The sequence below is a fragment of the Hipposideros armiger genome, unplaced genomic scaffold (genome assembly GCF_001890085.2).
Source record: "Hipposideros armiger isolate ML-2016 unplaced genomic scaffold, ASM189008v1 scaffold_204, whole genome shotgun sequence".
Taxonomy (NCBI): Eukaryota; Metazoa; Chordata; class Mammalia; order Chiroptera; family Hipposideridae; genus Hipposideros; species Hipposideros armiger.
In genome coordinates, this window is record NW_017731554.1 from 2,303,661 (window position 1) to 2,330,728 (window position 27,068).

At 37.9% G+C, this 27,068-nt stretch overlaps 1 protein-coding gene across 2 annotated transcripts in view; it reads left to right on the plus strand.

The window, feature by feature from the left end:
- The window catches only part of SIK2 (salt inducible kinase 2), a 109,433-nt gene that overhangs the window by 53,263 nt on the left and 29,102 nt on the right, over nt 1-27,068 (plus strand). For both annotated transcript variants that reach the window (XM_019653628.1, XM_019653629.1), the window contains exon 4: nt 18,326-18,487. In XM_019653628.1, the coding sequence (XP_019509173.1) occupies nt 18,326-18,487 (162 nt within the window). The remainder of the gene's footprint in view (nt 1-18,325; nt 18,488-27,068) is intronic.

Genomic DNA, 27,068 nt, shown 5'->3' on the forward strand with positions numbered 1-27,068 from the left:
TTATCTCTCAGTAAAACTATTTAAAAAGTTATTCTTCACTACGCACATTTCCAAGTAACTGTTGTTTAAGATCACTAGGGAAAGATCATAGTTCCACATCAATGGTAGAAATTGTAACATACAGATGACACTGATGTGAGGGAAAGAGAGAGTAGCTACCAGTTAATTTTTAGAATGACGTTTCAGGCTAGTTTTTAGAATATAGAAAAGGTGGGTATTTTTCCTTTAATCTAGTCAACAAACATTGAGCACCTGTCCCACCCAGCCAGAGGAGTCAGGAATGCTTTCTTAAGGAGATAATACTCTGAGATGAGTCTTGAAGGATGAGTAGAAATTGGTACTGTGAAGAGGGTGGAGATGTTCAGAGGGAACAGCCTGTGCAAGGGCAAATATATGTGGGAACTGCATTCAGTTTGGAATTACTAAAGTGAGGGTGTATGTGTGTGTGGTGTATGAGAGAGAGAGAGAATCACATTTTTAACAGCTTTGTAGTATTCCATAGTATGATTATATACTATAAATTATTTAACTATTCCTCTATTGACGGACATTTAGATTGTTGCTTGATTTTGGCACTGAACTTACTTATACACATATCCTTGAAAACCTGTGGATGTAATTCTGTGTCAAAGGTTAGGCCTTGGTTTAGATAGCCAGCAGTGACAAATTTGAGTACATACTTTAGGTCTGAGCAATGACTAGTCACACTTCATTATATTTTATAATTCTGGAGTCAACTATTTTGATTAAATCAAAGATGTTTTCAGTTTCAGAACACTTATGGCCTTGTTTGGCCATGGTAAGGACTTGGTTTTTACTCTGAGTGATATGGGAAGCTATTGGGGGGGTCTGGATAGAGGATTGAAATGACATTTTTAAATGTTTAAAGGGCCAGCTGAGTGGCGCATTGGTTAGGAACTGGCTTGGGACGCCAGAGGGCCCTGGTTCAGATCCCACATATGAGGGCCAGTGACACTGCCCTCTACAGCTAAGATGCTGAACAACAGCTCAACCTGGAGCTGGTCTGCCGTGAGTCGCGGGCGATGGCAGGTGGGTTGCGATGGGCTACCGTGTGTAGCCAGCAGCCAGCATGAGCGGCCCTCAGGCCACCGTGAGCAGCCATCCAAAACCGGTGACTGATCTGCCTCACCCGGGAAGAGCGCAATGATGGTGCCAACTTGGGCTAGTGGGGCGGCGTCCTCCACAACTAGACTGAAGAACAAAAGGACAGCAACTTGTCTGTTCCCCTTTCCCCAATTCCCCAATAAAAATCTTTAAAAAAATAAATAAATAAAATGTTTCTAAAGATCACTCTGGCCACTGTGTTAAGAACAGAAGACAAGGTAGGCAAGGATAGAAGTAGGAAGTGGGAAGTCAAGTAGGCAGGGAATAATAGTGGCTTGGACTAGAGCAGGGGTGTCAAACTGGCAGCCCGCGGGCCGCATGCGGCCCTCGAGATAATTTTTTGTGGCCCATGATGCTCTGAAATAAAATGAAAATAGAAAAAATTGTTATGAAGAAAATAGCACTTAGGGGAGATCAAGGCAATACCATACACACAATTCCCTCATTCACCCTTTAACTACTGAAGACGAGTATACAAAAAATTACCTCGAGGGCCACATGCGGCCCGCGGGCCGCCAGTTTGACACCCCTGGACTAGAGGATGAATGATGAAGATGAAGAAAAATGGTGGGATTGTAGGCATATGTTGAAGTTAGAGTTGACAGCATTTGCTAATGGATTGGATGTGTAGAGAGAAGAGTCTCAAGATTAACTCTAAAGATCAAATGGTCTTTTCCTGAGTTGGGAAGATTGGGGAAGGTGCAAGCTTAGGGGAGATGATCAAGACTTCTGTTTGAATCGTGTTAAGTTTGAAATGCATATGAGATAACCCATGAGGAGTTGGTGAGTAGGCATTTAATAGGTGAAGCTGGAGATCAGGGTGCCCAGTATTTTATTAATGAATAAATGCAGTGTTGATTGGTTAATTGGGAAGCAAATGTACAAAACAAAAGTTTGAAATAGAACAATTACAGTTAACTCCTTTATTATGACTCACATACATGGTCCTTTTCTCTCAGCTTCCAGGTAGGTTTCATTTTGACTGAAATAGAGCTAAAATGGTAAGAGTTTTGTAAGGGTGGGATACACTTGTATATGAATGTTTATTTCTTTCAGAATCTACCTGTATCTAAGACATGACAGTCCTCAGAAAAATAGTTGCTATTAATAATTCTACATAGATACTCTAGCTTTATGGAATTGCCATATTTCATCAAAATAATTTTAAAGAAAACCTTTTCATTTTGACTTTCATACAAAATGAGAAATACTTGCACGCACACACACAAATCCTAACAAACTGAGTTGGAAAACTTCTTAGTAAACTAAGTAGTAAACTAGCAATTAAGATGTTAATCACTTTGTGGTGTTCTGGCTGTGGTAATTGTTACGGTTAATAGACCTTACTTTTGGTTTGCCTTTTCAATGCATCATTTCCTTAATCCTCTACCATCATCCCTGAACTTGCCCATCCTTCCTCAGTGACCATGGACTACACTTCCAAACCCTGCTCCACATTCTCAGTTTCCAAAGTATCGTTTCTACCTTTCATCTGTGTGTTATGGGGATGCCCATATTTGTTAAACCTTCATTCCATTCATGACACAAACTGCAGCCTAATTATATTAGTTTAAAATGCTGTGAATTAGGTCTTTGTCATTTATCTGCACAATGAAAATTTTGTTAGGAAACAAAGTCAGAAACTTCCTGCATGTGAATGATAAATCCATGCTGACACTGATTGCTTAATCCTGTAGATTTCAAAGGAACGAATCCAAAAGCAGTGACAGATCTCACTGGCTTTTTCGAATTTGTTTGGTTAGTAGACATCCTTATTTATAGAAAAGCTTAATGTTCCACAAATATTTGAATAGTACATAAGGTATTCTATTTGAACTGTTGGTAATACTTGCACATGATGGACTTTAAATTAAAAATATGGCAAGCTCAGAATTTCCCCAAGGTTGTGCGTTAGCTCCTCTTGGAGTCACACAGCTCTAAAAGGGCCTAGTATTAATACTATGATATATGTTAAACTTATTCTTTGACTATGCCTAGGGTGTTTAGTAAACCTTAGAGTGGAAATTTTTTAAGTGCACAATAAAAATTATAGAGGAATCAATATTTTTTATTGTTAACAATCTTGTAATAATTAGCTCATTAAACAATGAATAGATTTAGCATGTCTTAACAAATTCCTAGAAAGCATGGGTTTACCATTAAATTCTTTTTTTCTTCTGCTCAAATAGGATGGAAAAGATTGATTAGAAAGATAGGTCAGAGACCACTGAAAGCTGTTAATTAAACAACAAGAAGGTAATCAGAAAACTCTTGCTCTGAAATCTATAGACAACAGCATTTGCAAGAGGATACAAGGATGTTTTTTTCCCCCTTCACCTTCCCCACTTCTTTTTAATTTTTCAATTACACTTGACATTTAATATTACAGTTGACATTTATATTAATTTCAGGTGTACAGCATAGTGGTTAGACATTTATATAATTTAAGAAGTGATCCCTTGACTAGTCTAGTACCCACCTTGCATTATACATAGCTATTACCGTATTATTGACTATATTCCCTATGCTTTACTTTATATCCCCATGACTGTTTTGTAACTACCAATTTGTACTTTTTAATCCCTTCATCTTTTTCACCCTGTCCCCCAGCCCCCTTACCACCTATCACCCCAATAATTATGGTACCAATCTGACACCACACATAGTTATTTCAATATTACTGACTGTATTCCTTATGCCATACCCTACATCCCCATGACTACTTCGTAACAAACAATTTGTACTTCTTACTCTCTTCTTCCTTTTCACCCACTTGCCCAACCCCCCTTCCCATTTGGCAACCATCAAAACATTCTCTGTATCTATGATGAGTTAGTTCCTGTTTTGTTTTTTTTCTTTTTTTTCTTTAGATTCCACATATAAGCGACATCACATTGCATCTGTATTTCTTTGTGTGACATACTCCACTCAGCACAATACCCTCCATGTCCATCCATGCTGCCACAGATGGCAAGAGCCCATTCCCTTCCATGATTGAGCAATATTCCATTGTATATATGTACTACCTCCTCTTTATCCATTCATTGATTCAGGCTGCCTCCACATCTTGGCCATTGTAAACAATCCTGCAATGAAAATATGGATGCACAAGTCCCTTCAAAATAGCTTTTTGGGTTTCTTTAGATAAATACCCAAAAATGGGATTACTGGGTCCTTTTTTGTTTCTCATTACAGCCTTTGCTTTAAAGTCTATTTTGTCTGGTATAAATATTGCTATTTCAGCTTTTATTTGTTTCCATTTTCATGAAATACCTTTTTCCATCGCTTTACTTTCAGTCTGTGTGTGTCTTTCAATTTGAAGTGAGTTTCTTGTAGGCAGCATAGGTAAGGGTCTCATTTTCTTATCCATTCAGCCCCCCTATCTTTTGATTGGAGCATTAACCCATATACATTGAAAGTCATTGTTGATAGATATGTAGTTATTGCCATTTTATTACTCATTTTTAAAATTTGTTTTGTTTTGTTTTATTTTCATCTTAAAAGAAGTTCCTCTAACATTCCTTGTAATACTAGTTTGGTGGTGATGAACTCCTTTAGCTTTTTCTTGTCTGGGAAGCTCTTTATCTGCCCTTCGATTCTAAATGAGAGCTTAGCTGGGTAGAGTAATCTTGTTTGTAGGTCCTTACATTTCATTACTTTGAATATTTCGTGCCAACCCCTTCTGGCTTTCAAAATTTCTGTTGAAAAACCAGCTGACAGTATTATGGGAGCGCTGTGTCTTGGTGAGGGCCTCTTTGGGTTCATCTTGTTTGGGACTCTGTGCTTCCTGGGCTTGTATTTCTATACCCTTCACCAGGTTACAGAAGTTTTCTGTCATTATTTCTGCAAATAGGTTTTCAATTCCTTGCTCTGTCTCTTCTCCTTCTGGTATCCCAATGTTGGTATGCTTGATGTTGTCCCAGAGGCCCCTTTAACTATTTTCATTTTTTGGATTCTTTTTTCTTTTTACTGTTCTAATCAGGTGTTTTCTGCTACCTTATCTTCTAAATTTCTGATTCAATCCTCCACTTCATTTAATTTACTGTTGATTCCTCTAATGTAGTTTTCATTTCAGTTATTCTTTATTTCTGACTGGTGCTTTTTTATGTTTCCTATCTTTGTTGAAGTTCACCCTGAGATCACTGAGTATCACTGTAATCAGTCTTTTGAACTGTTAGTCTGGTAGATTGCTTGTCTCCATTTTGTTTAGTTGTTTTCCTAGAGCTTTGTTCTGTTCTTTTGAGGAGACATTTCTTTGTCTCCTCATTTTGGCTGACTCCCTGTGCTTGTTTCTATATATTTGGTAGGGCTTCTCTGTCTCCCAGTCTTAGTACAGTGGCCTTATGTAGTAGGTATTCTGTGGGACCCAGTGGCACAGTCTCCTTGGTCTCCTGAGTCATGTGCCCCAGGTGTGTTCCCTGTGTGGGTTGTGTGTGCCTTTTCTGTTGTAGTTGAGCCTTGGTTGCTGTTTGCATATCAGTGGGAGTGATTGACCCTCGGTCTCATTGATTGTGAGGACAGGCTGTGACTACAGTAAAGGAGTTGTTGTGCAGGGGCTGACTTTACAGAGCAGGATTCACTTTAGCAGGGCTTTGGTGCCTGCCCATTCTGTCCTTTGGGTATGTTATCCTCAGGAGTGGCCAGGTGACACTTCGGCTCAGTCCAAAGCTTGTCACCAGATGTGCCAGTGCCGGGCCCTCCTGGGAGGGGCCCCACCACAGGCCAAGTTCAACCATAGCCTCTGCCCTTCTTGGGGCCACCTGGCATGAGCCACAAAGCAATCTGCAGATGGCCTCCAGTGGCGCTGGGCTTGGAGGTGCCTTGAGAACCCAAGCCGCTAACCAAGGCTGGCTGCCAGTAGGGCCAGGCTTGGAGCTGCTCAACATGAGGTATGGGACATGCTGAAGCCCGATGCTGCTTGTTTGAGTTTTGTGAACCTTTTAGTGTTTTTAGGAAAGTCTGCAACATGAGCCAAGACAGGCCGTTTGTATGAAAAAGCCACTGGAAATGGCTTGGGTGGGCCTGAGAGTTGGATGGGGCAGTCTCAGAATCACCAGGGTGGGACAAAAGAACAGTGTTAGCCAGGTTGATACTCAGATATGGCAGCCACCTGCATCTGCACATTGGGAGTGGGAAGGATTCACCAAAGAAACGATGGGTTCTACCAGCACTTCTATCTGAGAGAAAGCTGCCCCTCCAGCCCTCGTCCTGCAGCCAGACAACTCAGTTCCTCCCCATATGTCCCTGGCTCCTTTCAAGCTGCTGCCCCAGCTCTGCAACTCAGAGGAAGTGAGTCCATCAGCGAGTAAGTCCATGCATGGGCTCTTTAAGAGGAGCACCTAAGAATGTAGCCACCCTCCATCTCACTCAGCCATAATCTCCACTGGTTTTCACAACCAGACGTTGTGGGGACTTCTCTCCCTGGCACTGGAACCCTGGGCTAGGGAGCCTGCTTTGGGGCTGGGACCCCTTATTCCTCTTGGGGGGCACCTGTGCAGTGAAGATATTCTTCCCAATTTTTAACAGTCACACGTGGGTGTGGGACCAGCCCATTTTTTGTCTCAGCCCCTCCTACCAGTCTGTAGGTGGCTGCTTCTGTATGTCCGTAGTTGTTGGGCTTCGGTTCAGCTAGACTTCAGGTGATTCTCAATGGTAGTTATTCTGTAGTTTGATTTAGTTGATGTGGTCGTGAGAAGAGGTAAGCACAGCATTTACCTACTTCGCCATTTTGATGAGGATAAAAGGACTTTTAATGTCTTTCAAATCATAGAGCCATGTACTAAGTTTGGTGGATATGGAGCTTTGAGATAAGGATACAGACACTTTCTAAACTGTAAATCCAACCACTATTAGTTAAACTCTGACTTCAACAAAATTTAGGGATTACTGAGAAAGGTAACAAAATGTGTCTTAGAGTGCTTTATTTTAACCTTTTTTTGTGTCAGCAGTACATGGTAATAGTGTGTTTGGTTTTCCTAAAGGTAATGGCTAGAAATCCATGCTAATCTCTTTCTTGGTTAACCACACCTGTAACAGGATTATCTACTTAAACCAAATGGAGACATCATTAAATGTAAGAGCTGAATCTGCAAACCCAACTCTCTGAAGTCATGTCTTTTGTCGAATGTTAATGTTTCAAAGGCCACAGAAGAATACTGTGCTCAAGAGTACACCCATTCCTCTGTATTCATGACTACTACCACTAAGTTCTGAGAGCCAGCAGGTTTCATAACCTTTTACAGTTTCTTTTTCTGTTGTGAAAAACAAAAAACATTTATTACTTAGCTACTTGGTTAGAGTCCTTGTGTCCTTTCCTTCATTTAGTTTTATTTCTGTCACTCAGACCCACTCTTATTTTGGCACACTACTACCGGCTTTATGAAATGTCAGATCTTGTTTTCTAAAACTACCAGAGGCAGAGATATAGGCTGTCCTCAATACTGCCCAAACTGGAACCATTTATCTTTTATCTTTCCTGTGAGCTTCTTGGATTTGATCTGTTTTCTTCTGGCTTCTAGCGTCATTTCCCACCTAGGATTGTGTCCTTTCAGCCTCACCGCTGAATGAGTAGTAGCTTCACAGATGCCTCCCCAATACATCTCACTTCTCTCCTGTCCTGAAATAAGTGCCCTAGTGATTTTTGTGCTAGAAATTACAAGGAAAAAGATGAGGTAAACATAAACCAAGGGGAAACTGTACACCTAAAAACAGTTAAGATTGTTAATTTTATATTATGTGTATTTTACCATAACAACAAAAATTTCAATAAATAAACCAAAGGGAAATTTGAAGTCACATTTTTTTTTTAAGATTTTACTGGGGAATTGGGAGAGGGGAACAGTGTTGGGGAATCAGGGAAGGGGAACAGACAAGTTGCTGTCCTTTTTGTTCTTCAGTCTAGTTGTGGAGGACGTCACTTCACTGGCCCACATTGGTATTATCATTGTGCTCTTCCTGGGTGAGGCAGTCATTCACTGGCCATTGGACAGCCACTCATGGCGGCTTACGCCAGCTGCCGGCCACTCATGGTAGCTCACAGCAACCCATTGCAGTAGGTGCTGCAGCCTACGCTGTCACCGGTGACTCACAGCAGCCCAGCTCCAGGTCGAGCTATTGTTCATCATCTTAGCTGTAGAGGGCGCAGCGTCACTGGCCCATGTGGGATTCGAACCAGAGCCCTGCTGCTCAGAGCTCATGCTCCCAAGCCAACTCTTAACCTACGAGCCACTTGGCCAGCCCAAACCTCTCTTTTCTCATATTGGAAACTTCATCAGTCATATTTCTGCTGTGATAATGTTATATAACAAACAACTCCATGATTCAGTGATTTATATCAGTAAATATTTTCTGTCTGTGGGTCACCTAGGTTGGCTCTATTTCAGGCTGTAGGTTGGGTTCAGTTCTCCACATGTCTCTCCTTCTAGGGCATGCTCTACTCATAGTAGAAACACAAGAGATCAAGTCAAACCACACACATTCCCCATGACTAAGACCAAGACCAAAAGCAAAAGGCCAGGGATATACACTATCTGTTCTACTAGGAGGCATTGCAAAGCCACACAACAGAGGGTATGGATAAATAATCGTGTTACAGGGAGGGTGTGAAGAATTGGGAACAAAAATCTACCACAGAAACATTTCAACCTTGTAATATCAGTTTGTTACTAAACTAACTGTTTTTTGTTTGTTTGTTTGTTTGTTTGTTTGTTTGTTTGTTTGTTTTTGTTTGTTTGTTTGAACAGATGAGCAGATAGCTAGGGCCTTGTCTGGTTTTTTTGGGTTTTGTTTTTCCAGCTAGCCCTTCCCTTTCTCTGTTATCCTTTCTCCTGTCTGACAAATCACTTCACAATGTTGCTATTTAATGGGTGAGACCCCAGGAAACATACATCATAGTCAAGCCACTGGCTCATAAACTAAGGAGCTTGACTTTTCCTGAACTTGTTTACCCAAGAAACTTGATTTGCTATTTTACTAACTTTATTGCAAGAGCTTCATTAAAAAATTGTTCTTACTCAGCACAGCTTAATCTACATGTTGAATTCTCTGTGTCCATTTCTGAATGAACCAGTCTGGCCTGGCTTCATTGTTTTCCACTCTCAACTCACCTAAAGAACTCAATGAAAAAAATAAAACAAATATATTTGCTCTTTGACTTAAGAGTGAATAATTACAATGTCTTAGATCTCAGTATTTGCTAAACACATATCTTTATAGTACATGTATACAGAAACCAAAATATTAAAATTAACAAATTTGCTTTCTTTGTCATCATCTCATTCCTCAAGTTTGGCATTTCAATCCTAATTCCTAAAAATTGCGTGGTTTGGCAAACCATAGTCTGTTCTTTGGACTATATTTTTTTCCTTCTTAAGAAATAATCGCATATCAAAATAGCTATCCGGAGTATTTATCTGTGGAAAGAATGTGTTAGAAGTGTGACCAGATTGCATTTATAAATATTATTATAACACTACCACAAATTGGGTAAATAGCACACAACATCAGTAGTTCAGCTTAAAGTGACTCATTTATCAGTCCAGTCATAATCATTACTCAGAAATAATTCACAACAGGCTTTGAGGTCCTGTAGAGATGATAAAAATAGGTGGGATGAAAATACCTATTTAGGGAATTGTCTGGAATGTTTTAATGCCATCGAGATGACATCATCATCTGGTACTATTAAATATGACTCTGGGTACTTTCCTAGGTCATTCAGTTGACATAATTTTTTTTTTTTAATCACTGCCTAAAAAACAGCTCTGGGACAGTTAATGAAATGTTACTACATATATCGAATCAGTAAGAAAACCCAGCTATTGTTCTGGAATTAAGAGTTTATGATGTTTCAGACAGTATCTCATCTTATGTCTGTAAGCTAGTATTGCCTCATGACATCTCTTCTATTATTGTCTAGAGGGCTGAGTAAAGTTTTTAGTATTTAACCTTCTTTTCACATATGTCTTGTAAATTTGTTTGCATTAGGGACTGAATTTTATTTCCTTGTGTCTCTCACATCAGCTATCAGGACCATTCCCATAGCAGTGCTTAAATTTTTGTTTAAATTTTTTGCTTAATGGAACTATACAGCTGATTAACATAGAGTTCATAGTTTCAGATTATTTTTAAGTGCTTTTAAAATGTAAATTAAATCAGGTCTTTCACCTACTCAAAACAATTAAATGGTTACCCAATATTTTAAAATACAGACTCCCTCTGTAGGCTTCTAAGTTCTTCCTGAGCTTGACTTCCACTCCTGCAGTTTCATCATATGCCTTTCCCTCTTCCTGGCTCTTGATGCTTTAGCCTCATTTGGTGTCCTTTTGGTCCATGAGTGTGTTACATCGGTTCCTTGAAAGCTTTTCTCCTCTGCTGCTATAGTACCTTCTCAAAAAGGCCTGTCCTGATCACCCTATCTAAAGTAGCCTCCCCCAGATACTTTGCAGTTGATCACCCTATTTCCATGGCATTTATTATGCTCTATAATTTTTATTTTTCTACTTATTTATTGTCATTTCCTTCACCCAAATAGAAGTTTCATGAGGGCAAAGTGCCAAGCACAGTGGCTAACACAAAGATATTCGCTCAGATGTTCCTTAAATGAATAAGTAAATGGATGACTCTTACACTTGAAACTCACAATAGAGTTTAACTTTCTTCCTTAATTTGATTCCACAAAGGAGAAAGCATTGTGCTTTGAGATTGACCTGAAGAGAGGCAGTACAATTGAGGGCCCAAGTAGTCATATGCTGCTATGCTTATTATTCTTTTGTAATTGATTTTATTCTAATTCATAACTGAGAGGGGGGGTATGTGTGTGTTTAAGATCTATACACACATATGGGATACTGGGCCAAAAATCCTGTTCTCTGTACATGTTCATTTTAATAAGCCTTGTTGCTTGATTTGTCCTATTAAATATTTCAAAATTGGAAATATGAATTTTTTTTAATGTATGTTTTTGTATTGTAACTACTAGAGTCTTATTAGGCACTGCAGACTGCATGATATTTTCATGCAACAAGATAAAGAGATTGCTGTGTATGGACGGAAGCCAATAGGATACACATAGAAATGAAACACCCTTAAAAGATTATTTGCCATCAAGTTAGAGGGTAGGACCCTCCCACAAAGAACAAAACTTGGGGTTTATTACTGAGAAATCATAGTTGTCCAGGACCTAAATATAACTTCTCCAGTCACACAGCACTGAGAAGTAGAAACACCATTCAGAATTAGGCTTGTCTGACTCTAGGACTTACTTCTGTTATGTTTTGAAATCTCCCTAGGCACTAAGGAATCAGAAATTTACTTTACTTACGTGTTTTAGTAAAGATATGAAAATTCTTTGAAGTTTTCTGTTTGATATCTGTTACTATCATCAGATATTGCAACGTATTGGCTTCTACTTGGGGGTTATAAATGATTTTAGAAAACTTTGACCATATTTGCTTTTAATTGTTGCTGAAAATATAAACAGATAGTCACAGAAGTCAATTGTAAATAATCTTCAAAACTTTAAACTATATAACTAAAAACTCATTATATTCCCAGAAGGCTATGGTTTGCTTCAGTAGTTCCACATAGCTTGAAGAAATGATTGATTCAGAGTCTGACAGATGTGAACAGTCTAATGTAGGGAAATTGCTGAAAGCACAATTAAATTGCTGGAGTATACCACAAACAACAATTTCCTTTAATTTTTGTCAAACACACAATTTGAAATGATTATATGTTTACAAAAACAAACAGAAAAAAGCAAAATGTTTTAAAATCTATGGTTTCGTATTCATAAATATGTCTCAAGTTTAAAAGTTTAATCTAATTTAAGTAATATAATCTAATATTTAAAATTAAGATTAACCCATGTTATCCTAATTTAATACAGATTATATACCTAATCCATTTTTATTAGTGTCCAGAGTGTAAGGTGATACATGTATTAATGTACTAAACACTGTTTTTCAGGTTTTTATTTTAATTGACCTTTCCTTCTTAGTTATATTTTATCCAAGAATGATTGGTTAGAGTCAGCAAAATCTAAGTTAACAAAGACCAGAATGCTGATCTACACTGAGATAGAGTTTTATTTTACAGCAACATTTTGTATTGATTAAAGGAAAGAAATGTTAGAGGAAAAGATAAGTAGAAATTTGAATCTGGGGATTGAAAATTATGGATCTTCAAAATATTTTGAAGAGAACAAATAAGCCAGTTTTGATTAACTCATTGGAGCCTTAGGGTTTATAGTGTTTATATTGTTAAAAACACTATTCCTCTTCAAATTTAGTAATTAGAAGTATGAAGTCTTTGTAATTTTGTGGGTTAGGAACCTCTGACCAGGATTTAATTATCTGAGATGGGATTTTTTTAGCCTTTTTTAAAGGCTAGGTGAATGTAAAATATTAGATTGGTATCAGCCTTTTTACTTTATTCCCAAATTACAAATTGATGAAATTACAAATTTAATTATTTTAACATAACATTAAATAATTAATTGCATAAATTATTAATCTTTTGAACTGTTACTCAGCTCCAGCTTTAAGGGTTGCTAATAATTTCTGACTAAAGAATATGAAGCTTAAAGGTGATCTTTCAAAGATTCTGATAGCCCTGAAACTTAAGGAAACTCAACTGTCTGGGTTTCTCCACTTCTTTGATAAGATGCTGGGAAACTGCTCCTTATCCCTGGGGGAAGAGAAGGGATGCCATGTGGTAGAGGTGGAGGCGATGGTGGCAGTGGTGGTGATGATGATGATGATGATGATAGCAGCTACATTTACTAAGTGTTATATGTGTCAGGCACTGTGCACTGAAATCTAGACTTATAAACACAGGACAAAAACATTGATTAATTATGCTATGTAAAACTTACATCTGTATAATTTGAAACCTACTTATTGGGGCTTCAACTATACTTAATTTAGGGGTTGGTAGAAGATGACTCTTGAATTTTTGAGGTTGAGTAACTGTAAGATGATAGTTATAGTGACTTAGAAGGTGGCAATGAAGTTTATAAAAAGAAAGATGAACTCAGTCTTGAAAACACTGCTGTAGTAGAAAGAAAATGTGTAGATGTACACTCGAATAACTGTTGAAAGGTCAAATGCACTTCACAAATCTGGAAGTTATTTTTATAAAAATTCTAATCAATGAATGAAATCCCCCTAGGTAGTTTCTTAACCTTGAGTAAACCTAAGATTTTATAGATCCCTTTGAAATTGCATATAAAATTTTATGTGTGAGTTTGTATGTAAGTATTCATTAGACTCTCTATAGAATCTGTGGGCCAGCCGAGTGGTGAGATGGTTAAGAGCTGGCTTGGGACGCCAGAGGGCCCCAGTTCAGATTCCACATATGAGGGCCAGTGACATTGCCCTCTACAGCTAAGATGCTGAACAAACAGCTCAACCTGGAGCTGGGCTGCCGTGAGTCACTGGCAACGGCATAGGCTGCAGCCCCTGTGGCAGTGGGTTGCCATGGGCTACTGTGTGTAGCCAGCAGCCAGCGTGAGCGGCCAGCAGCCGCAGTGAGCGGCCGTCCAGAAGCTGGCGACTGATCTGCCTCGCCCAGGAAGAGCGCAATGATGGTGCCAACTTGGGCCAGTGAAGCAACGTCCTCCACAACTAGACTGAAGAACAAAAGGACAGCAACTTGTCTGTTTTCCTCCCTGGTTCCCTAATGCTGTTCCCCTCCCACAATTCCCCAATTAAAAAAAAAAAAAGAATAATAGAAGGGAGAAAAAAGAAAGCAAAATATAGGAGGAAAAAAGCTATAAAACACACACACACACAAATCTTAAAAGATACCATTGGAGGTAGTAGCCAGAGTACCAACCCCTTACTCTGAAAATTGGTACTTAAGGAGGAAAAATTAAGCATTCATCCTTCCTTGCCTGTTTTAGTTTATTTCAGGTTAACTAAATAGCCCTAATTGACAAGATAAAGTTCTCTACAGAAGAATTTCATCTAGTAAATGTGGCAGGAATAAAGTTAGAAATCAATAATTGTAACCCTTAATGAAGTAATTGATTCAGATTTGACCACTAATGTCTACTAAAATTAGTTCTGTGGTTCTCAAAGTGTGGCCCCTGTTCCAGCATCTTAAGCATCACCTGGATACTTCTAAAAAAAAAATGTGTTAGTTCTTGGGCCCTTTCCAACACCTACTGTATCAGAAACTCAGGGAGTAGGTTCCAGTAATCCATTTTAACAAGCCCTCTAAGGGTTCTAATGTACACTGGAGCTTGAGAACCATATTAGTAGAAAGAGTGATGAGAAGCATCAAGCTTTTATTGAAGCATCAAGCTATCACTCCCAGAACTCATTTAATCAATCTTGGCATTCCTAAAAGTGGGAGAACCAGATATTATATTCCTCCTAGTAGACGCACCTATGACATATTCTTGCCACCTTCCAAAATAATTACACCTGAATCTATTCTATTCCTTATACTTGAATCCCAATCTACAGGAAATATAGGAGATAGAAAAATAAGTTAAACAATATTATGAAAAAGCAAAGGACAAATCCAGAATGTAGAACGGCCAACCCAGTTTCTTCAACAAGTCAGCGGCGTAGGAAAAGGGGGGGGTGGGGATGAGGGGCAGGGAGAACTGTTCCAGAATGAAAGGACTCCAAAAACAAAATAAGTAAATACAAAATGTACATCTTGTTTGGACACTGATTCAGATAGCCAACTGGGGAGATTTGAATTCAGACTAGCATATTCAGTGATATTAAGGAATTGTTAACTTTGTTAGCTATGATTGTGGTTATGTAAGAAAATGTCTTTTTTTTAGAGATACAAACAAAAGTATTCAGCGTGAAACAAAATGTCAAGATTTGCTTTAGGTTACTACAGCAAGAAAAAAAAAGAAAAAAAGGATAAAAGGAAAAAAGGATACATGAAGCAAGTATGGCAAAATGTTAGTAACTCTTGAATCTGGGGGATTCATTACACTATTTTCTCTACTTTCATGTATATTTGAGACTTTCGTAATAAAAAGATGGAAATTTTAAAATGACCTGTAAAAACAATATATTTATTAGGATATATTTATTCCTGTGCTAGCCTTTATCACAGCATATTGTAATTGCCTATTTGTCTATACCAGTATTTCTCAAACTATCAGTATTGAAAGACCAATTTTTTAGTTGTCCAGTCTCTCACAGATCATGACTTTTGCAATATATAGTAAAAACCAACCACCAGAAAAACAAAATGGAGGGAAAAGGACATAAAATATAACCTTAAAAAGTTTTGTTATTAAAGTCAGCAAACATAAAATTACATTTTACTTAATCAGAACAAACGCAAATATAGGAAAAGAACAATTTTTTAAAACCATACATTTGTTAAAAATACACACATAATCAATTAGTATAAAGAATTGCACTCATAAAACTTATGACACTTACAAGTTCTATAACCATGATTAATTAAGTTTTCAAAGTAAAATATGAGTGTGCTTTTTGCATGTTAATTTGAGGTTGTTGTGCATTAACTTGAGTTTGGATTAATAACAATGTCCTTCGCAGAGGGTGATGTCTACCTAAACTGATGCTATTTGTAGCCACAGTTACTTCTGTTACTGATTTCTCAGCAGATGATATAGTTTTGAAGCATGCCCACACTGCAGAAATAATAAAAAATAGGGAAGATAATAGATATGCAAGAATATTCACTGGGAATTTTGCTTAAGGAGTAAAAATACCACCTCTTTAAATAGTTTGTCTCTTAGCCTCTGGATTGCAGATGTTGTCATTTTTCTTACACTGTGTGTTATGTATTTATTGACATGTGATGCCCGTGGCTTTACATGTTAATTTTGGATTCAGATATACCATGCCTTTGTGTTTCAGACAATACACTTCAAAGCTTTTCTTCCCCGGCTGCTGTGGTGGTTCCAGTTTGGACTGAGTGCTTTGCAAATATATCAATTGCTATAGATTCTATTGTGCTTCCCAGGTCTCATTTTATACCCAATAGTTTGGGTTCTTTTTCCAAATATGTTAACTTGTACTTGTTCACACTGGATCTGTTAGGTTTCTCTGTGTTGCCAAAATCTTTTCCACTAATGCGCATTGACTCAGCATTTTCAACAGGAAGAAATTTTGTCTTTCTGGGGAAGCCAATCATTTGTCTATGAAAAAAACTGGCTCACTTGGTGATACACTTTAAGTAGCATTTGGTGTGGAATCATAGGAAAGATTACTAACTAGCCAAAAGAGATCCCCTCACAGAAAACGCTGCATTCCTCACATTAAGTTATGTTTGCCCAAGGGTCCAACCCTTCATTATGGATTTCCCAGCTCATCCAGGATAGGAGGAGACTTTGGTTTACTCTTATGAAACAAGAGCACATTGTCCACTGCCAGTTTACTTAGACATAGCCATTCTGATGACAGTTTGGACATGTTGATTGAAAGTTCTGCATATTTGTTTTTAAATGATGGCCACTATGCGGGCTCTGTAAAGGCAAAGGGAAGATGTGACAAACTGATTATCTCAGTTTGTGTAATAACAGCAGATACAGAAGAATATACAGCATTTCCACTTCAATGTAAAGCCTGTAACATGTCCAGTGTAGCACAACTACTCCCCATTTTATAGCACTGTTCGTGGAAAGGTTCATGATAGCGTCCATGATACTTATGCAGCTACGTATTTGAGTACTACTATGATGTTTGCTAAGCATTGTGGGGGGAATACGGAGAAGAATGGTATGATCCCTATCCTTAGGAAGCTTAAATGAAGGTACCGTTTATTTTCTAAAACACAGTGTGTTAGAATTAGGACCGTGTGTGTGTGTGCACGCACGCTCGCACGGGTCCAAATGTGCACCCATGTTGGGATATTACTGATATATATATATGCGGATAAAGTGTGAGACAGTATGTTATAAGTGATAAGGAGTTCAGAGAATTGAGATTATTTCTACTTGAAGTGATAAGGGACCGTTTAAAGGCAAGGTGGCATTTGAGTAGTGTTGTGAAAGGATGATTAAGATTTCAGCAGAAGTCTAGTAAAGAAGGAATTTGATATAGGAAAAAGAAAATTAAAGTTTCTAGTTCCAGTTACTAAGTGGATGAATTCAGCCAGATTGCTTAATCCCTCTGATCTTCACCTTCCTCAAATATAAAATGGGAATTAGGGTAATAGTTATCATAGAGGAGTTTTAAGAAGATTAAATGAGATATTGTGATATGATCATGCTTTATAAACTGTAAAGTGCTCTACGAATGTTAGTAAATTTTATAGTAAATGTTGAAGATGAGCCAAAGTCATGGTATTTAAAAACCAGCAAACCACATAGCCTAGAGCAGAAAACGTGTGAGGATGACTGTGACTATTGATTTCACCCATACAGTTCCTTACTTGCGAAAATAACCTTAAATAGAAAAGGCTTTCAAGATTTATGCTGACCCTCTCTCCCTCAAAAGATCATTTCAGAGACCTTTTTAGATCTTCAGTTGAAACTTGTGTGAGTTGTAATATTTAGTTTTATTGAATTCATGTCAATATATGCAGATACAATTTTCAAGTAAACTGCTTTAATGGATTATAACATTGCACAAAGATATCTAATGTATCTTGCAAAGTATATTTGTTTAGAGAACAATGGTTATAATGACAGTGCTTGGTGTAGAGAACAAGTCTGAATAATCTTGGGTAGATCAGAATTGCTCCACTGAACTGGAGAACAGGGTGTGAATTATTTAAGCTACTTCCAGGGACCACCATATCTCATATTACAGGTAGTTTGTATAATAACTACAGGAAATGATTGTTTAAAAGAAAGATAACCCTTGTCTGATGCGATGTCAGAGAATTGATTCATGTTCTTTGTTTTACATAAATTTTATTTTTAAATGTGGTTAGGAATACTCAATACATTTTTCAACAAAAGAACAGAGGGAGTACCTGGGCATACAAGGCGTTTTGAGTTGTACTGTGAATATTATGCCACTTGCTGTTGTCTGGTCTTAGGCTGTCTTCGTTTATCTGAACTCCAGTGAAATACGATTGAAATTACCTTTCTCAAGGCAATTACCTTTCTCAACTTGGAAAACAGCATGTTTTTTTGCATACTAACCTTTAATCATTAAAAAGGCTTTTGAAGAAGAAGGCATCCTGAATACTAATAGTGGGGTCATTTTATTTTGGTGAATATTCTAAATTCTCTCTTCTTCTACAGACTACCTTGCGAATCATGGCCGGTTAAATGAGTCAGAGGCCAGGCGCAAATTCTGGCAAATCCTCTCTGCTGTTGATTATTGTCACGGTCGGAAGATTGTGCACCGTGACCTCAAGGCTGAAAATCTCCTGCTGGATAACAACATGAATATCAAAATAGCAGGTAACTGGGACACAGCTGGCTCTGACGTGATCAGTTGTGCCACTGCTCTGGTGTGTACAGAAACAGACCTATAGGTAGAGGTTCCGGGGCATTTCTATGTAAGACATCAAGCTTTCACATACACACACAAAAGTGTATATTTTATTCATTTCTTTAAATCTGTGTGTAATGAAAAGTAAGAGAAATCAGTTCATTATTAATCTACACAGTGGCAGGGCAACCACTGGAGCCTGACTGGTGTCTGGGGCCCTTTGTGGGGCTCTGCCAGGGGAGGTGCATTTGTCTGAGTGTGTGAGTGGAGGGATTGACAGGCCAGAGGAGCAGTGCAGGTTGCTGGCGCTATACCCTGCTCCTGATTTTGACTGGTGTCCGCAGAGCAGTTACAGACAGGAACGAGACAAAGGAGGAATGTAGGTCGATACAGGAGGAGCAGGTAGGCAAAGACCACAATACGAAGGGTCTTGACTGCAATGAAAAAGACTTGAGTTTATTCTGTAGGTCACAGGCAGTCTAGTCTATTGAAAATTTTAGGGTGAGGACAGGAGTGAAGCGGGACTGGGATAACAATTAGATTTGCATGTTAGAAAGATGTCTCTGGCAGCAGGGTAAAGGCAGGTGGGAGATGTGAATGTGACTGAAGACAGGAAGATTGATAAGGAATCTAATACAATAGTCCAATTAAGAAAATGTGGGTCTGAACTAGAGCAGTAGCAGTAGAGGTTGGAGGTGTGGAACAGAGGGAGAGAGATGTATTTTGTTCAGGGTGTTGAAGAAGGTAAGGGGCACAGAGCAAACGCTGAGCAAAATTGCAAGTGGTCATGTTTTGTTCTAGGATCCCTAAAAAGAGGAGAAGAGAGACAGCCTGGTGACAGGAGCTGACCAAGAAATTATTATAATTGGTTGACGAGCTAGGTTAGATATACAGCCGACTCACTAAGTTGAGAGCGAAAGCAGCTCCTTGTGGTGTAAAATATAAGTTAACTGATGTGCATTTTAACTGGTTTTATTTCTATGCCATTTCCCATTCGTTTTTATCTTGAGCATTTTGAGGAAGGTAAATAATTAATTTTTACTTACTTCAATTTTTAGTTACTTTTACTTTAGTTTTAATTAAAGTAATTAATTTTAAATGCCAATGTTATATATGTTACAGGAAAGTAATGAATGTTTCCATTCTGTAGTCTGTGATATTTTTTTCTAATGGGATTGCCTGAAAAAGACAGTGTTTAATAAGACAAAGTTAATTTGTTATATTCCCATTATATGTCAAGATTTGTTTGATTTTTGACATTTTTGTCTTGAAAATGCAATCTACAGTATTAGTGTTCCCATAGCTTCTTATGCGTGCTCACTTTTCCTGTCTCTGGTTTTACTTCTCCTTCTTCTCCTTTTGGCCAACCTTCTCTAATACATGTCACTTGAATTTTTGTTCTGCCCAAAAATTGTCCTCTTCATACAAGGCTCTTGTTTTTTTTAAATTCTTAATTCTGTAGAAAAAAGGTGGAAACCCTTGCTTCACCTGTGCGTTCCTTTATCACTAAAGCAAAAAATACCTCAGAGGAGTTTTGGGAGTGTTTTCAGACAGAAAGGTTAGAGGTGTGAATCACTTGCTCTAGGAATTAGAAAGTGCTCTATCACTAACTTCTCAATAAAAAAAAGTATCCAAGTAGAACACCAAGGAAACTTGCAAACAAAATATACTCAGTTTTGCCTGGCTATACATAATATGTCTACTATATTATAGGTAGGTAAACTCAGTGTTTCTAATGTCATTATGACATACCTAGTTTTTTGTTTGTTTTTATTTTTGTTTTTGAATATCTAAACTTCAAGGCCTTCTAATTTTTATCTAGAAGACAGGTAAAATGTCTGAGACCTAAAGTGTTTTTCTCTCTGTTTAAGCTAATATAATAGATACCATTTATTGAGCCTTCATTATTTTCAGGTATTCTGTTGGGTACTTCTATCATTTAAGCTTCACAGCAACCCTGGGAGCTGCATAGCTCTTGCCAGTTTTTCGATGAGAAAGCTGAAACACAAAGAGATTAAATAACTTGCTAAGGTGACTCAGATAATAAGTTGCAAACCTGGAATTCAAACTTAGATCTCTGTGACCACGATATCTGTGTTTCTTCCACTATACCAGTTGTAGTTTCCAAGCATTATTTGTCAGTTATTCTTCAAGGGTTATTCACTTACTGAATTTTGGGTCTCATCATTCTGTATTTATACATTTAGTGTATAAATTTAATATATCTCACATGTACACACACACACACACACACACACACACACACACACACACAGTGTATCTAAGCACTCAGATACCTTCTTGCTCACATTTTTTCCCTCTCATCCTTAACACCATTACCCCAAATTTTAGTAAATGTTTATTAAGCATTTACTATGTTCCAGGGCTAAGTCCCAGAGATTTAAATATTTCAAGACAAAAACAACAGCAATGCGAAAAAGCTCAGCTCTGCTCTCACCTCAAGGAGTTAATCCAGAACCAGACCTTTAAGTAAATATAACACAAAGAAATAGTTGTTGAAAAGGCTAAGAAACTAACTCTGCATGCAAGAAATTTTGATTAAGAAGAAGATGATCATGGTGGCATGGGGGGAGAATGTGTTGAGGGGTGAGGTAGGGATGGCAGCTCCAACTAAGTGGATCAGCATATACAAAGGCAGCCAGAAAACTCAAAAGTATGTAGGGAAACTACAGAGCAGAGATGGGGGACAGAGGGATGAGTGAGGAATGTCAGGAAAAGAGCCTGACAAATAGGCCCAGCCAAATCATGAAGGATCCCACATGCCATCAAACACTTAGGTGTGACCCAATGCTGTTAAAGCATTTCTCCAGGATATTCATTTTTATCCGTAGATTTTATAGCTTTTTTATGGCCCTGCTTCCCTTTAAAAACATCATCTTCTGGTTTCAGAGGAGTCTTCTTGAATTTGAATGAAATCTAACTCAAGTAGAAAAGATGGGGCTTCATGGAAAAATTACAAGAACCCAGAATAAAATATAAAATGATTCCCTCAAATTATATTTGCTCTATTTATTCGACTTATGAAGATCTCTTTAATTGCTATATGGGCTGAATAAATGAACTATTTTAGCCACCTTGTATCTTGAAATTGACGAGAAGTGCAAACCAAAACTAGGCTTAAATTAAAATACTTGTTTCTGTATGACAGAAAATGATATATAATTTTAATAAATACAGAAACGTGGCTTTGAAATCAGCATCTAATTTATGCTACTCTGGTGGATAAAGACTTCAGACGCTGATCAGCCAAGGACTCCATCACACCTGTGTGTGCTCATTGCCTCAATTAGGAGACCTCCAGCGTTTGCAAAATATGAGTGTTAGAACATTCAGAGTAAGAGGCAGAATGCAAAGAAATACTAGCTTTCATTAGTTTTAGTAACTGCAGTACTGATTCCTCCTAGCTATTTTGGCTATGATTATTCAGGCATTAAGGTGAAAATAAATAGATGAAGGACGTTTAGTTTTATTCTTTAACTTTCCTAATCTGAAATGTTTATAATAAATAGTTAGCTTAGATAAGGATAAAACTGTATTAATTACTTAAAGGAAATTTTCACAAATATCACATTTCAAACAAAGCTTCACATAAAGAAACATGGAGTTTAATATCAGACAGTTATAGGTGCAGATTCTGGCTGTGCCACATAATGGCTGTGTGACCTTGGGCTGATTATGTAACCTCACTGAACCTAGATTTCCATATCTGTTAGGCAGAGATTACTGTTTCTCAGGAGCATTGTAGGGATTGGCGATAGTGTTTGAAACAGGGAGGGTAGTAAGTAAAAGTATGTCTCTAGAGCAAGGCTGCCTGGGTTTGCATCCTAGCTCTGGCACTTACTAGCTGTGTGACCTTGTTGGAAACATTACCTAGCCTCTCTGTCCTCCGTTTCCTTATCTGCAAAGAAGAAATGATAGAAGTTCATATCATGTGGTGGTTACTAGGTAATATTTGTAAAGTACTTAGAACAGTGCCTGGTACATAGTGCCATTTAAGTGTTTGTTAAATAAATTGTTCCTGGCACCATGTAACACTCAATAAAAGGTAGCTATTATTTGGATATAATGTATAATTGATTTCATGTGAAAGCAAATCCTGAAATTTTTGATAGCCATATAACCCCCTTCACCATGTTTTTTTTTTTAATTATCAAGTCGTTAAAGCCTTAATACAAATCTCAGAGGAACAAGGAAAGTTTATCATTCATATTCTGAATTGTCTCTGCTTGATGTAAATTAATTTTTTTTCTGACAGTCCATTGTAATTAGTAATGTGTAATGAGCCTCATTAATCTGACCTATGCGTCACAAGTCACTTGTCTTTAGCCAAAGAGCAGTGCTTCCTTTCTGAGTTAGCTCATGAACCCTGAGTGGCCCATCATCTCTCATTATTGCTACTGACAATCTTCCGGCTTCCTAGAAGACCTTGAGACAGGGTTTCTGTATATAAAATTCCATTTTTTTGTGCCCTGGAACCAAAAAGAGTAGGGAGGCCTAAGACAGATTTTATTGGTAAAATATTTATTAAAAGTCTTCCATTTGTTATCCTCCTGCCACTAGTATTAGGTAAAATGTAAAAACAGCTTTGTGTCAGCAAGCACAGTGAGATTTTGCCTTTATCCTTCAAGCCTCGTTAGCACTAGCAGCACAGTAAGCCTAGCATATGGAGGAGCGCTCAGAGGGTTTTGTTTCATTTGGTTTTGGTTTTTCCCTCTCTGCCTCCCCACTCCATTTGGGGCTAAAGAAGATCATTTGCTTGCGTCTTAGCTCACTGAACCCTCTCATTGGACAAATAGATGTCTCACACTGGTCAGCAGGATCACGTTTCATCTCAGCTGTGGTAATCTCTCTTGTGCCCGCCTGTCAGGTAGGGAGGGAGTGACTGATGTTTGGAAGTCAGCCGTCCAGCTGGCCTTTTCTTGCTGGTGGGCAACAAAGTATATGCACTGACGTCAGTGCTGGCTGATGGGCATTCAGTTTGTGCAATGGGTCAGCTTCATCTCTACCACCCGCCACCTTTCATTTGTCAGCTTCCACTTCCTCATGGCCGTCTTCTTCACTCTATTATAATAATTACAAAAGATGTGCAACCTTTCAGTGAGACTGGATATCTGAATTCTACTGGTAACTTTAGAAACAAGGGTAAACTTAACCCTAAAGCCACCTGCTAGCTCTGTAAGAGGATTTTTTAAATTATAAATTAGACATTATAACAAACTGCTGGAGTTTAAAAACTGTCTTGGTTGATTCCTAGAAATTGTTTACCTTTTCTTAGCTTGAAAGACTGCTTTTCAATGTTTTGTTTGCTTTTTTCCTTTTTAAAAAAATGACTTAGTTTACCTAATGACTTCATCTATTTGGTCTTTATGTTATTTAAATAAAAATCCTGAAAGTATTTAGTAATTATAATCACTTTGCAACAATAAATAGTGACAAGCTGTTTAACGTCTTCTGTTGGGTTGTCGGAAAAGTCATGACGTGTGTTTTCTGTTTTTCGTTGCAAAAATGCGTCATGACTTTTCCGACAACCCAATATATCGTTTTCACAACCTCTGTTTTAGTCTCTATTTTCTGGCTCCCCAAACAGCGGTGGGGGACCAGCAGCCTGAGCATCACCTGGAGCTTGTTAGACATGCAGGGTCTCAAACCCACGCCTAGACCTACTGAATCCAGAGCCCACGTTGTAGCAGATTCCCCAGGTGGCGTGTATCATACTAATGTGTGATCTGTTTCACTCCAGCAAACAACAGAATTCTCTCATGTGCTTCCTTCCCATCAGACAGTGAGCAACAGGATCAGCTTATTTACTCTGTGCAAGGCCCTGTCATCCCTAACACATTGGCCCTTTGCTAATGATGTTTGCGCACTGATGATTTATGTAATTTAATGATGACAGTTGTAATAATTGGGTTTTGTTATCAGGAAGATATAGGTCAATCAGTCACTTGCAAAATATAAAGCAGAAAACAATAGCAGCAGTTCTAGCACTGTTTTCAAATATATTATGGTCTGTTACTGGTTAGTTAGATAACAGGTAATTAGAGGATTCAGCTTTTGAAGCCAACTTGATGTCCATGAGAGTCAATCAACAGTAATTGATCTTTTCTGTGGTTAAAGACTCTACCCCAAACCCTCTCGTTTATTAACATTTTAGGCCACACAGAAACCAGGAAAGAGAATATGGGTATATCAGGAAAGCTCAAAATTATTGTTAGCGTAAAACCTTAGTGTCATAGGGATGGGAGCATGGATCCTCTTTGCATGAAAAGGACAAGATGTGTCTATTTAACACATCATGCACTCTTAAAATGAATATACATTCCTAAAATGAATGTAGGTATATATTTCTGACATTTACTTTGTGTAGATATTAATTATTCCCATTCGGTTACTAAGGATGCTGTTAACATAGCATCCAGCGTTGTAAAGAAGACAAAGCCCTCACTTGTCAAGTTCCACTGGCAGAGGGGTAAATTAGAAAACCTTTGTATTTAATGTAAAGGATTTTTCCTGGGTTTATGACAGCCTTGCCTCCAGTTTAAAGTGAGATGAAACTTTTCTGACCCGTGGTGTTCTTGGAACATCTGTGGTGTAGTAAAAAAGAACACCTGGCTTGGAGTTCAAAGGACCTGTATTGGAATACTGGCTAAGCCACTTGTAGCTGCAGATACTTGGGCAAGTCAGTTAACCACTTTGAGCTCAATTACCCCTTTGTAAGGTAAGGACCATGATACCTCCCCGGGCTATCATCACGATTAAATGACGTTATAATACAGAAATACCAAGTGTGTAATGCCTAGCCCAAAGTAGGCATGACATAAATGTTTTTGGATTTGATTATAACTCATCTAGACCATATTGAAGGACTAGTTGTCATTTTATTTCTAAAACTTCTTATGATTTCATATTGAACTTTTTTAAAATTGAGAAGCTGAGAGATTCTTTGAGAAAGTTTTGTCTTTTTCCTACTATGTTCAAGAAATGTTGAAAATTGGTTGATCTGACAAATTCAAGGTATGTTCTGAGGGGGAGTTCAAACAATTACTCCCACACAAATGACAAATTACTGCAGAGGAAAGAAACTTCTTTATACCTTCAAAATTTTGTCAGAGTTACTCAATCATGTGTGAATAAAAATAGTATCAAAATAATGCCAGACTGAACCCTGGATTGGTGTGAGAAGTATCAGTATGAACTCAGGGATTTTTCTTAATACATATACATAGGTACAAACATAAATATGGGGGGGGGGGTGTACATGGATTAGCATTCATACTCCTATTCCCTAACTCTGCCTGTTGACCGGGCCTAGAAGCAGTGACATCTCATTTGCGTTGAGCATATGTCTAGGTTCTAGTCTTGGTTTCTAAATACCTTTCCTCTGTAAAAGGAACCAGGGCCCCTTGGAAAAGTGGTTGATTCCAGGGCTGGGGCAGGGAAAATTCAAGATGAGACTAGAGCATCTTCTGGTGCCAGAAAATAAGGAAATACTTAAAATGGAATCTTAAAAAGATGGGGCATGTTGAAAGGATACAGGAGCCAACCTAAATTAGCTCCAACTGGCCAAAGCTGGAACTATTTGAGCATCAAAATAAATAACACTATAACAATAGTATTGAATTACAACCCAAACAATAAAATAAATATTCATGAAAAATATAATATGACAGTATTATAAATCATAAATAAATGATTTAATTAATGAATAAAAGGGGAAGAAGGGACAACTCTTCCTTCAAGATGAATTGTTACTGATAAGTGTAGAAGGAATGACGGAAATGAAAACTCACCGTTGGAACGCAGCAGTAACCCCTGCTGCAGTCAAGATCAACCAATGAATGCTAATTCAGTGGGTGAAAGTTTAAGGAGAAACAGGGTATGTATAACCACAATGTATCTTTTCTGAAATATTAATTACAAGGGGAAAAATAGTAACTTTACAACACAGCAACCCAACAGATACCACCTTTAAGAGATCGAGGTCATCCCAACCAATAATTAGACATAATACCATGCACCCCTGAAATGATGCCCCGAGAAGAATACTTCACCTCTGTGATGTTCGTCCCCAAAATTCACAATTCTCATCTAATCATGAGAAAACCTCAGCTAAGTCCCAGGAATAAGTGGTATTCCTTATTCCTGGTCATGAAGGAGAAGGGAAGACCGGGGGACTTACAAATTAGAGAAGACCAAGGAGGCGTGACAACTAAATGCATTGTGGGATCTGGAACTGAAAAGTGACATTAGTGGAAAAAACGATGAAATCTTAATAAAACCCATGGTTGTATTAGTGGTACTGAATCAATCTTAGTTTTGATAATTCTACTACTGGAGTTAGTAAAATTTGGGAAGCTGGGGGAAGGGCATAGGGAATTTTTCTTTATTGATGACAACTCTTCTGTAAATCTAAAATTATTTCAAAGTTAAAAGTTAAATAATATCATAATGAATTTGATGTTACATGGCATAAGTTTTATGACAAAACAGGGGGCAAAATGTCTGAGGGACATAGCAGCCATCATTTTA